Raw genomic sequence first — 12,571 nt, 5'->3', positions numbered from 1 at the left:
TACCCGTCTGTGTTCTCGCTTCTTGAAGGCCGACTGTTTTTGAAACAATCTGACTTTCAGTTCTCCGTTCATTCACTTCTTCCCCGTAAGGGCGAGATGGCAGCGATATCCAGTTTAGAAATCAGACGGCTGCTCCACTCTTTCACCTTTCTTCATACTGTGTATTCCGCCATTTCCGTGGTCACCAGTGTCCTGTTTTAACTGTGGTGTGCTGGGGGGGCAGCACATCCAAGAAGGACACATCCAGGCTGGACAAACTGATCAGGCGGGCCGGCTCTGTGGTCAGCATGAAGCTGGACACTCTGGTGACGGTGGCAGAGAAGAGGACTATGGACAAACTATTGAGCATCATGGACGATGCCAGTCACCCTCTGCACACCGTCATCAGCAACCAGAGGAGCCTGTTCAGTGACAGAATGCTCCTTCCCAAGTGCAGGACGAACAGACTCAAAAACTCCTTTGTCCCTTACGCCATCAGACTGTACAACTCCTCTCTGGGGGGGAGGAGGGGTAACAGGAGGACAGAGGACGGGAAGGAGCAGTAGCCTAGCCTGACAATAAGCAATACTGGACAATGTGCAATATAATGTGCAATACCTCTCCTGCTGGACTTTTTTTTCCCTCTCTTCCCCATATCTTATTCTTTTTTATATTTGTATATGTAAATACTAAATGTAGTTTATCTAGAAGTGTTTCTCTGTTTTCTATTCTCTGTTTATCCTGTAATGATGCTGCTGGAACCTTAATTTCCCTGAGGGAACCCTCCCAAAGGGATCAGTAAAGTTCTGTCTAATCTACTGCTGGGCTCAGGCAATTACTAAAACCCGGGATGGAACAGGATGTCACTGGTTTTAGCAACAACCGTGGGGAGGTCACTGCCCAAGCGATATGTCCCGTCCCGTTCCATCCCAGGTTTTAGCAACAACCCTCGGCTCACTCCGGGAGGACTGGTGCAACTGAACTCACTTTCCTTTTAAAAATAAAATAAATACTTTCCTTTTCTTGTAGTTTTCTTTTCCTTTAATTGTTGGGACTGCATCCTCTTTCAATATGGGCTTATAGCCAATGCTCCTCAACAGATCAGAGGTCTCCTATGAGTCTTCAGTAAAATGTGCAGAGCAGAGGAGAGACCACTTCATAGGTGCCCAATGTGCCCGTGAACTTCTCACAAAACGCGTCCAAATCTTTGCAGTTTGAACATTCTTGGGCCATGAATGCAACGTAAATCCACCTTCTGTCATGTTGCTGCACCCGCCAGTAACACATCTACGTGGCATGGCGATAAATTAGCTCAGAATGGAGGATCGGAGTTTCAGTCAGCTGTGTTTTAGTATCGCAGAAATGGCGATAAGACCGATAGACTTCCTGCTGTGATGTCACAGATGTCAAGGTCATTCACTCAGACCGCTACCTATATAAATCACTTTAATCATAAAAATTACTATATTAGATTTATTATTAGCGCTTAAAACTATTCCTGTGCCATTCTTGAAGTCTCAAGGCATTTATAAATGAAAGTGAGGCCATGGCTGTGCATATCTTCTTTAAATTGTTTTCATTACTTGATACCTTTAAGTTAATATGCGAAAGCCCTTTATATTTTTATTTATTTTACTTGATTATTTTTATTTTGCTCAACCAGAATAAGGAATTGTATGTGACTTTGAAGTGCCTTGTTTGTTTGTACTATATGTTCTAAATAAAATTTTGAAGGCAAAAAAAGTCTTATATAAGGAGCATGTGTGAGGGGAAAAGAAAAAACAATCATATTAAATGGTTTCAAAACGCAAAAATAACCACAAGTTTCTTCATGATTTTTTTCTATTAATACCAAACCCACACTACACAAAATAGTTTCTACTGTCGCTAAAAAGTGCAAACTGCTCCATTTTATGTCACTAGTTATTCATCACTTTTAATGAACTGGACAGAAATTAGTCATTTAAACTAAAAAAAAAAAATAATGCTGCTAAACAGTATTAGACTTGAAGTCGCTTTTCTATTCATTATAAATGATTTGAGTCACCTTCAGATGTGAAGGTTTTTTTTCCTAGTTTTAACAGCATGTTTGTTTTTGTCTTTTCTAGGAGTGAAATTAATTCCAGCAGAAGAGATCAGTGTCTTCAGGAATCAGCAGTGAGTCCATGAGCTGTGTGTCCATACACTAATATTCAAAAATGGAGAGCTGTGATGTGGACACAGATAATGTGACCCCACCCTCAGAAAAGCGGTAAGCTGACATGTTCTAATATTTTAGTCATTAACTGTTCATATCTGAAATATGGAGTGAGTAGATATGAAAATAATAACTGAACAAAAATTTATCCTCAGAATGAAAAGTTATCAGTCACCACTTTAAACATTCAGATTCTGTTCACTGTCAGTAAAATGATGTTCTTATAAATTAATAAAGCAGTTAAAGAGTAAAGAGTAGGTATGAGACGATACACTAAAGCCACGATACGAGTCGTATCCCAATACAGGCTTCACAGGACCAGACTGGTGAGACGGGGTTGACACAAATCACACCACTGCAGTATCAATACAGTAGGAGTGTTCAACTCACATTCTGACACATCAGCATTTCTGGGAAACTCTGAAGAGCCATCAAAGTTTATCATTCCCTTTTTTTCATATCCTGTCGACTAGAGCTGGGCGATATGGCTGATTCACAAAAAATCCGATTTTCGATTTTAATCGATTTTTTATTTTTTTTTCCCCCCTACTAAAAATCAAACTACAGATGACAAAGAAATGGTTCAAAACAAGTTTTACCTTTTTGTTTTTCCTTAAATTTCTCCTTTGGGGTTAAAGTGCAACCAGAAGCCAAAAAACAAGCTTGTAGATGAGATGGCAGACCATGCCATTGTAAACAGTGAGAACATACAGTAACTTTTTTAGAAAGCTTTCTCCAACATAACTTGGTTTCAAACTGACACAATGCACCCTCAAACTTAAAAATAAATAAATGCCCCCTCAAAATTTTTATATATATATATAATAAAAAATATATATGGGCGGCACGGTGGTGTAGTGGTTAGCGCTGTCGCCTCACAGCAAGAAGGTCCTGGGTTCGAGCCCCGGGGCCGGCGAGGGCCTTTCTGTGTGGAGTTTGCATGTTCTCCCTGTGTCCGCGTGGGTTTCCTCCGGGTGCTCCGGTTTCCCCCACAGTCCAAAGACATGCAGGTTAGGCTAACTGGTGACTCTAAATTGACCGTAGGTGTGAATGTGAGTGTGAATGGTTGTCTGTGTCTATGTGTCAGCCCTGTGATGACCTGGCGACTTGTCCAGGGTGTACCCCGCCTTTCGCCCGTAGTCAGCTGGGATAGGCTCCAGCTTGCCTGCGACCCTGTAGAAGGATAAAGCGGCTAGAGATAATGAGATGAGATGAGATATATATATATATATATATATATAAAATGTGTGTATGTGTTATTTACCAGCTTAAGGTCGGTCCGTATGGTGAAATACCGTGACCGAGGTCTTGAAAGTACTGAGCGAGGCTCTCTGGGCCGAGGTCAGTATTCAAACAAGAGCGCCCGAAAGGGAAAACTGAGCCGAGCCGCCATTTTGAATCCTCATTCACGGCTATAATGCAAATTGCTTCCTCCTCGGTATACAAGTGCACTTCCATGGCAGGAAAAACACTACATTTTGCTGCCTATTAGGGGTGGGCGTATCGATCTGAGTATAGATACCAAGGTGAGTATCGGAATCGAATCGATACTAGCGTGATGAGATCAATACTTTCATCACAGTTTCTCTTCAATACGTCCAGTAAATTACTCATTTACTCAGAGTTCATGCGAGCATAGTTTCTCTCTAAATCTGTCTGTGTAAACAGCGCATCTCTCTCTCTCTGCCGCTCACACCTTGCCCCTCCCCTCCCTGTTTTGTCGGAGAGCGGAGAGTCAGAGCACTGACTGAGAGCAGGCCGTGATGGTGGAGAGAAAGAGAAGCACTGTGGACATTATTCACTGCAGTTGACAAAGACAATACCACATGTGATATGTGCAGAAAAGTTATTCGCTACTGTGGTAACACCGCCAATTTATTTAAACATATTAAAGCAGTTCACCCCAGAGAGAACACTGAACTGCAAAAAAAAAGTAGGGGGAGGGGGGACCTCCCCAAACCCAGGCCAGACCTCCCCAAACCCAGGCCAGACCTCCCCAAACCTAGGCCAGACCACCGACACAGAGACAGAGGTCTCTGGAAGAGAGTCTTCAACCCAAAACTCAGGAATACCCAGGTAATTTCCAGCATAAAGTAATATTTTCATAGCGTGAAAATATTAGATCAGAGGTGCAATTTCAGCAGACTAATTAAACTATTATCATATATTCAGCCAGGTGAAAAAAAAATTAGTTGTTTTACTGAAACTAAAAAAATATACACTTATATAAAGATATGTCTCAAAACTGAAATATGAATATGGCTGAATATAAAAACCCTTGTGTTAACTGTTGAAGGAAAAATAGTACTCCTATTTAGGCTACATGCAGATTACAGTTACAGAATTAATTATCTTAATCATTTTGTTATGTCACCTAGATAATTCACAAAGAGCCATGAATATCATGAAGAGCATTGCCGAGATGATCGTGAAGGACCTACAACCCCTCTCTGTGGTTGAACAGGAGGGTTTTAAGAGTTTAATCAAGACGCTTGATCCCCGCTGCAGAATTCCAAGTAGGAAAATTTTCACGGGAGAGAAAATACCTTCAATGTATGAAGAGTGTCGCTCAAAAATAAAATGTCTGGATGCTGCTGACAGTGCTGTATTGACCACTGATATGTGGACATCAAGAGCCACAGAGGCTTATTTAACTGTCACTTGCCATATTATTGATGAAAACTGGCAAATGCAAGCATATGTGCTAGAAACCAGTAGTTTCTCAGGAAAGCACAGTGCTGATAATATTTGCTCGGAATTAAAAAGAATCACAGATGAATGGGGCATAACCACCAGAATTCAGGCTGTGGTCACGGATAATGCTGTCAATGTGGTTGCTGCTGTACACAGAGCAGGTTGGGCACATTATCCATGTTTTGCACACACCCTTAATCTGGTAGTGAAAGGCTCCATTAAGACCCTCCCTGAGCTTCTTGACATCCAACACAGATGCAGTGCTATTGTAGCTTTTTTCCATCACAGCACAAAAGCAACAGTGAAGCTCAAAGAAATACAGAAACAATTGAAGTTTCCAGAGCACAAACTGATCCAATCAGTTGAAACATGCTGGAACTCTGTATTTTACATGTTTGAGAGACTTTATGAGCAAAAGGAAGCAGTGACCACCGTACTTTGCCTTCTTGGCAAGAGCTCACTGTGCTTGAGTGAAGAGGATTGGTCCATGGTTTGTCTCTCCCTTGATGCCTTAAGACCATTTGAAGACGTCACGAGGGAGATATCATCTGAAAAACACGTGTCAGTTTCAAACGTGATCCCCCTGGTAACATGACTTCTTAGATCAGCTGCATCTCATGAGGCCCAAGGCAGCAAGCTAGCTGCTGTGCTGTCAGCACAGTGCCAGCACCGTTTCAGGAATATTGAAACCCACTATGGTCTCAGTACCAGCACCTACCTGGACACAAGATTTAAAAACTTTGGGTTTAGGGACATGGCAAATGTTAACACAGTGTGTGTGTGTGGGGGGGGGGGGGGGGGGGAATTGTTGCTGAAATGCAGTCACTGAGCCAGTCCTCAGTCTATTCAGAATCAGATCCTCAACCTAGCACAAGCTCTGCCACCAGCACTGCCTCAGCAATGACTCCTGCAACTACCTCACACTACCCTGCAGGAGCTTCTCCATCCCCAGCTGCAGCAAAAGGCGGGATATGGACAGAGTTTGACACTCCGATCCTGGAATTGCAGCAGCATCGCACAGCTGGCACTGATGCGACTATTGAAATGCTCCGGTACACGGAAGAGAAGCCAATTCCACGGGATGGAGACCCACTTCTTTGGTGGAAAATGAATGAACCTACATTTCCCTCTCTGAGCAAGATTGCAAAAAAAAAACATCTGGGAGTAATTGCAACATCCGTACCCAGGGGCGCCGCCAGAAATTTTGGGCCCCATGAAAGATTAGAATTTTGGGCCCCCCAACTTTGCCCACCCTCGTCACAATTGCACTATTGTCATTATTTGACTTTTGATAGCCCATGGACCTTGAGTTTGTGACTTTATTACATTTTATGTATTAACCTACCAGGGACTAGATGAAAACTGGTCAGTGACTAATTCTGGTGCATTTAGTACAATCACAAATCACGTAACCATGTCAAACACTTGACTGGTGTCCGTTATTAGCAACACTTTAATCTAGCAAAGTGTATATGGCGGTCGCTCATAAAAAACTTCAATCCTAAAGCATTTATGGGTTGTATTGCTGCTTACCTCCTTCTCCAAAGGGGGGTTCAGTGGTTTGGTACGGCGGAGGTCCCCCTGAGGCTGAATCTGTGCATATTTAGGGCACCCCATTAGTTATGAAACTGGTTATTAGCACTAGTTATTAGCACCAGCATAATGTAATATTTCATCTTGTTTATCATACAAGTCAGTTCAGTTATTAAAATGGAAAAAATGTCACTGTACAAACTGTAAAAGTGTTCTCTTGATAGGCTAATCCAACCATGTTCATACTGTTCATTTACCATTCGCTAATATTTTGAACACACGTGAGCTATAGCTACCTTTCTTTGGGAAAAACTGAGTGACCAGTTGCCTGCCTCTCCGGTCCCTCTCAGCTTTCAGCTGCTTTTCTTTACATTGTTGACAGCCACTCTTCATATTTAGTGATCATAGACTGTACGCACTCCACTGCTGGCTGGCTGGCTGCTGCACCGCGACACAGCAGCAAGTAGCGTTGCACTGATCAGCACACAGATTTAACGCATCGCGCTTCTACCAGAACTGGACCGTACCATTTCGCAAAAGGGGGAGGGTTAAATGACTATGTTGAAGAACTAGCCTAGTAAACTAGACCCACCCGCCTAGCGGCCAAAAATATTTTTTGCTTAGCGAATGGGTCTAGCCTCGCACCATATAAACAAAAACACCCCGGGCATCAAATCGTGCCCGCCAATCACAACGCAAGGTTTTTGTTTGGATTCTTTGGGCAGGCTTTTGCAGGAGTGACGACAAAGCTGCGCGACGCTGGAGAAAGCGCAACAGGGAAAATGGCTACGGGCTAGTAAACAGCGCGTGTTTGACTCTGCTTTGGAATCAGTTTTAGAAGAATTAGACTTGGAGTTTTCGTTGAAACATGAGCAGGAAGAGGCTCTCCGCTCATTCCTTTTCAAGAAGGACGTTTTTGCTGTTTTGCCGACCGGCTATGGCAAAAGTCTGATCTACCAGCTGGCTCCGCTCGTAGCCAAAAGGATGGGCTAGTTTGTGCAGTACAAAGAATTAATAAACAGTTTTGAAACATTACTTTTTGATTCTTTCTTATTTTCCCGTAATTTTAAATTTAAGGGAAATTATTTCACCAAACACCACTAAATAAAAACTCTCAAAAACAGTTTAAGCAAACCCTTGAAAAACACTTGGAAAAAAATGTGTATGTGGTACAGACTCCAAACTTGTGGTCATTATCTCCAAACTTCTTAATATCTAGAACCTGTTTATTAATTAATATGCATTTTGAAAAATTATTTATTTCAAGGTCTCCCCCACTGCTTTCTGTCGCTCTGACTACGTCACAGTCACTGTTGCGCTGATTGGTCAGAGTGTTGGCCTATATGCACAGAGACAGTTTGAAAGACAGCGGTTTGTTCCTCCTACCCGCTTCAGAAATGTCTACGGATCGAGGCCAGACTAAATATTCACATTTAGTCTGGCTTGCCAGGCTATTGAAGAACTCAAGAAATAGACAACCTTGTTCAATTAGCTCATTTTACCAGATGGAATATTGCATTGTTGTTATTTCAAAAGTCTTATTAAAATCATTAAAAGCATATTATCAGCCCCTTAAAGGGATAGTTCGGGATTTTTGACATGAATCTGTATGGCATCCCCATCAATAGTGTCGTGCAAACACACTGACTTACCCCTGACAGCATCCTGAGAGTCCAGTTCTTGTCCAGTTTTGGTCCAGACGAAAGTAGTCCGGCAAGTTTGTTGGGGTCACGAAAGTAAAACGTTTTTCATCTCAAAACAGTATGTGTTCAAAAGAGTGATATATTTGCATCACAAAACCGTTGCCAAAAAAAAGTCAGACCTCGAAATCGCTTGGCACTATTTTCTCTCCCTTCTTATCACTGCGCGCTGCCGGCTTCATCCAGCTGCGGCTCCAGCTTCAAGGATAAGCTGGAGCCGCATAAGTAGGAGTCCCGGTGGGTGGTTTGTATTCGATTCGTTTATATCCCGACCTTGTCAGCTGTCAGATTTATGTTCATGGACCCGGTAAGCTGGTAAATAATATTTATTTATTTTTTTCTTTACCAAATTCTATTATTTACCAGCTTACCGGGTCCATGAACATAAATCTGACAGCTGACAAGGTCGGGATATAAACGAATCGAATACAAACCACCCACCGGGACTCCTACTTATGCGGCTCCAGCTTATCCTTGAAGCTGGAGCCGCAGCTGGATGAAGCCGGCAGCGCGCAGTGATAAGAAGGGAGAGAAAATAGTGCCAAGCGATTTCGAGGTCTGACTTTTTATTTGGCAACGGTTTTGTGATGCAAATATATCACTCTTTTGAACACATACTGTTTTGAGACGAAAAACGTTTTACTTTCATGACCCCAACAAACTTGCCGGACTACTTTCGTCTGGACCAAAACTGGACAAGAACTGGACTCTCAGGATGCTGTCAAGGGTACGTCAGTGTGTTTGCACGACACTATTGATGGGGATGCCATACAGATTCATGTCAAAAATCCCGAACTATCCCTTTAAAGGGCCCCATGGCAGTGCTGGGCCCCTAGAATTGTTCTAAACTTTCCCCCCCGGCGGCGCCCATGTCCGTACCTGCAGAAAGGATTTTCTCTAAGGCGGGACAGTTAATAACTCGGAGAAGAAGTGCAATAAAAGGGAAGAGTGTAAACATGTTACTGTTCCTGAACAAAAACCCTTAAATCTGTTATCAACATGGGAACAGAGCCAAAAGGGCACCTCAAGGGATACTTCCTTGGAGGGCTTTGTGAGCAAAGAGCCAAAGATTACGAGCCACTTGTAGTTTACACCTGATTTGCACTACTGACTTTATTTTTCACACATATTTGCGTGCAATGGAAGTTTTTTTGTTGTTGTTGTTTGTTATATTTATTACATTGTTGCTTTTGTTTACTTATTTTGCACGACTGACTTTGTTACTTTATTACTGACTTTATTTTTCACAAATATTTGCGTGCAATGGAAGGTATTTTTTTTTTTGTGGTGTTGACATTATATTTATATTTTTGTTACATTGTTGCTTTTTTGTTATTTTGCACGAGTGACTTTTTTCTTAAACAATTTTGTGTAGCAGAAGGTGATAAGGGAATTATTTTATTATTAAGCTACTGTTACATTGTTTTATATTGTTGTAGTTAGTTGTAGGTAACACAGTCCGTCTAAGAACTACAACAGTCCCTTTAAGAAACTACAACTCCCATCACTTCCGCACTGACCTATGTCACGGCTGGGCGGGATCACCTACGTCGCGTCCTCCATGACGTCACATCCTCCATGAATGCATAAGTAACTGAACACGCTTCCTCTCTTTCTATCTGGACCAGCCGTCTGGACACAAGGAGGATCGCTCGCTCCGCCGACCAAACCCAAGAACAGATGTCTTTTCCTCAAGAACCAGAGTTTCGCGCTTTCCTTTCACCTTTGTCCACGGTAGATTCTCGGATCGCGTGATTTAAACTCCGCTTGAGTTACAACCAGTTTTTTTTTATTCATTATACATACGTACGGACTGCAGCCCAAGCAGTTAATTAATGTTAGAAGCGACCGGATCCTTCTAATTTTCAATTAAACTGTGCACATTATTCTGATCAGAGACTTTTCATCATGAACGACCACGCGTCGGACCAAGAAATCCTCTGCTTTCCACGGAAGCGACTCACGTGCTCCACAACAGTGAAACTCCAAAAGTCTCGGAACATCTCTTCATAATCTTGCGTAGAGGCAGGATACTAAGTAAGACTGGCAAATTTTGGGCATAACAAGACTAGTCTGAGGAATTAGCTTTTATTGAAGAAGTGTGAATTTAAACTCAGGAATGGTTTAATTGTTTACACTGTCGACATGCAGCATGTTGAATTAATTGTTCTAATTTTGTCCTCTCAATTGTTTAATAGATAGGCTGTGCATGCTTCTCTTTATTCCTTACTAACATCCTCAATTTCCTTATTACACATCTTGACAGCATCAAGATTTCAGTGGATTTAGTACTGTTATAAGCTAGTGAAATTAGCCTAATTCTTTTGTCCCATTAGCCTTCAGGGCGAAGTGTATTGTCTCAAGGTAACACGTGGCGGCCCTCCTCCCACAGGCCTCACAAACACACCGAAGCTAGCTTTCTTTGGCTTAGCTTAGCTACACAAGGCCTACACCAGGCTCGGACTGGTAATCTGTGATTTTTGGGCATTATCCCGGTGGGCCGCTGTACCTCAGACGTGCTTTGGGCCGGTCCTCACAAGTTAACACCGGCCCTGTTCTCTACATAGCAGTTACAAGTGACTACTAGCAATAGAAAATCCGCTATTACGTTTTCGACGAAGCACATCATGATTTATGGGGGGAGCGTGCAGTTTATATACCCCTTACTTTTGATACACATCTTTGTCATGGTGGGCATGTGGTGTAAGTTTATTTTTCTTCTTTTAACTGTAAAATCCTTACAAAAAACTAAACTAAAAACTTTGTTGAAGCCAAACTACGATGTTCCTTTTGTATTTGGTGGATTTCTGTTCGAAGATTTTGCAAAAATGTGTAGCGGTGCATGATGGGGAAGGAATCTAATGGCTGTCGTCTACCGTTTGATGTTAGGAGTTGCGCAGGTTCATGGGAACACGGATGTGTGTTGTGCATATATTCACTGAATAAATAATGGAAAGAGGTGGCAAAAAGAGAAAAGGGGGAGCGGAGAAGATTCGCGACAAAAAGCAGAAAGCTCTTCAAGCTTACGCTTCCAAGTGTTTTAAAATAGATAATTTGTTTGCTGTGGCCAGTAGTGCTACTACTAGTGTTGCTGCTAGTGTTCCCGACGTCCCTACTACAAGTTCAATGGGCGAAAATGAGGACAACGTTACTGGAGAGGTCAGTACAGGCTCAAAGCCAAGTGATGTGTATGTTGGGTCGGACTCGGAGGATTCCGTGGCCAGTGAGCAGGTCGAGGGAAAGGACGCACAGAAGATTACAGAACCCGAAGTTGATCATCATGCTCAAATTCATGCTAGCACTTCCAGTGTTAACGTTCCTTCAGAGAGGATCACGTCTGAGGCTGAGCCTGCTATGGACTATTTCAGCCGCCCTATAACCAAAACGAACTGTCTTTATTTTTTGAAAAACACCTAACGTGCATGGCCATCCCCGAGACTGTCTCCTGTAAGGTAAAGTAAACACACACACACACACACACACACACACACACAAATTCTCCCGATGAGAATTTATCACGTCAACAGGACGACGTTAATTTTAATCCCACACACACACATTTTGGAGACACAAAAGCTTGTGTGCTTGTGCTTCTGTTTTGTAATATGTTCAAGGTGAAATTGAAATGACAGTGAAAGTGTGTTTTCATGGTGTTTAGGTGTCTGGTATTTGTTCATTGGGGGTTCGGTGTGGACGGGTGGGTGGATGTGTGTGAGTGCGTGTTTGGGGGTGGTTTCGTCGGGCCAATAGTGGGCTGGTCCAGAGGAAAAATGCCAGGGCCGAAATTTGTTCCCAGTCCGACCCTGGCCTACACCACGTGGTCACAAGGCCTCACACCCACAAACACACCTTAGTTAGCAACAGAGCTAATCCTTTGTTCTACTTGGATAACATTCCTTTGTCTTAGCTAGCAACCAAGCTAGGCCTCCACTACGTGGGGACACACACACACACACACACACACACACACACACACACACATCTGAGCTAGCAACTCAAGCTAACTCTTGTTCTACTTAGAAACACGTGGTCACCTCCCCCTACACTCACACACACACACACACGCGCGCGCGCGCTCATCAAGTATATATCATATTTGTATATATTTCAACTGTTATTCATTTTTTATCTTTGTTATAATAAATTCCATTATCATTGAAACTGTGTGTCTTTATTTGTTGTGCCTAATAATATACTTGAAGTTGCCCAATCTCAAAAGAATTCTAAAGGTGCATACGAGTTATGTAATACGGTAAGTGATCATAATAATTTGGAATATACCATAATTTAGCTGCTTGGTAATTTGTTATTAAGGACCAAAATTAATGGGACGATTCAATGAGACTGATCACTTAAAACCAACTGCACCTACGGTACATAGTTAATAAAAAAATTTTATTTGTCTAAAATCTTTGTCCTGTGTTTTATGATAATCAAATAAAAAAGCAAAATCACAAAATTATTCAAT

General features: G+C 42.2%; 1 protein-coding gene across 1 annotated transcript; it reads left to right on the top strand.

Annotated features, from left to right (window-relative positions):
* The first annotated feature begins 2,147 nt into the window (after nt 1–2,147).
* LOC132870628 (zinc finger BED domain-containing protein 4-like) lies at nt 2,148–5,589 on the top strand. The gene is made up of 2 exons (XM_060904365.1): nt 2,148–2,230; nt 4,555–5,589. The coding sequence occupies exon 2, from the start codon at nt 4,572–4,574 to the stop codon at nt 5,463–5,465; it is 894 nt and encodes a 297-aa protein (XP_060760348.1). The 5' UTR covers nt 2,148–2,230; nt 4,555–4,571; the 3' UTR covers nt 5,466–5,589.
* The last annotated feature ends 6,982 nt before the right edge of the window (nt 5,590–12,571 follow it).

This window comes from Neoarius graeffei, chromosome 22, assembly GCF_027579695.1.
Source record: "Neoarius graeffei isolate fNeoGra1 chromosome 22, fNeoGra1.pri, whole genome shotgun sequence".
NCBI classification, from domain to species: Eukaryota; Metazoa; Chordata; class Actinopteri; order Siluriformes; family Ariidae; genus Neoarius; species Neoarius graeffei.
Note: the sequence above shows the minus strand (reverse complement) of the source record. Positions and strands in the feature narration are given on the sequence as shown.

What these genes read in the sequence shown, in the direction of transcription:
- LOC132870628 (XM_060904365.1), top strand. Translation starts at nt 4,572, where the DNA reads ATGAATATCATGAAGAGCATTGCCGAGATGATCGTGAAGGACCTACAA.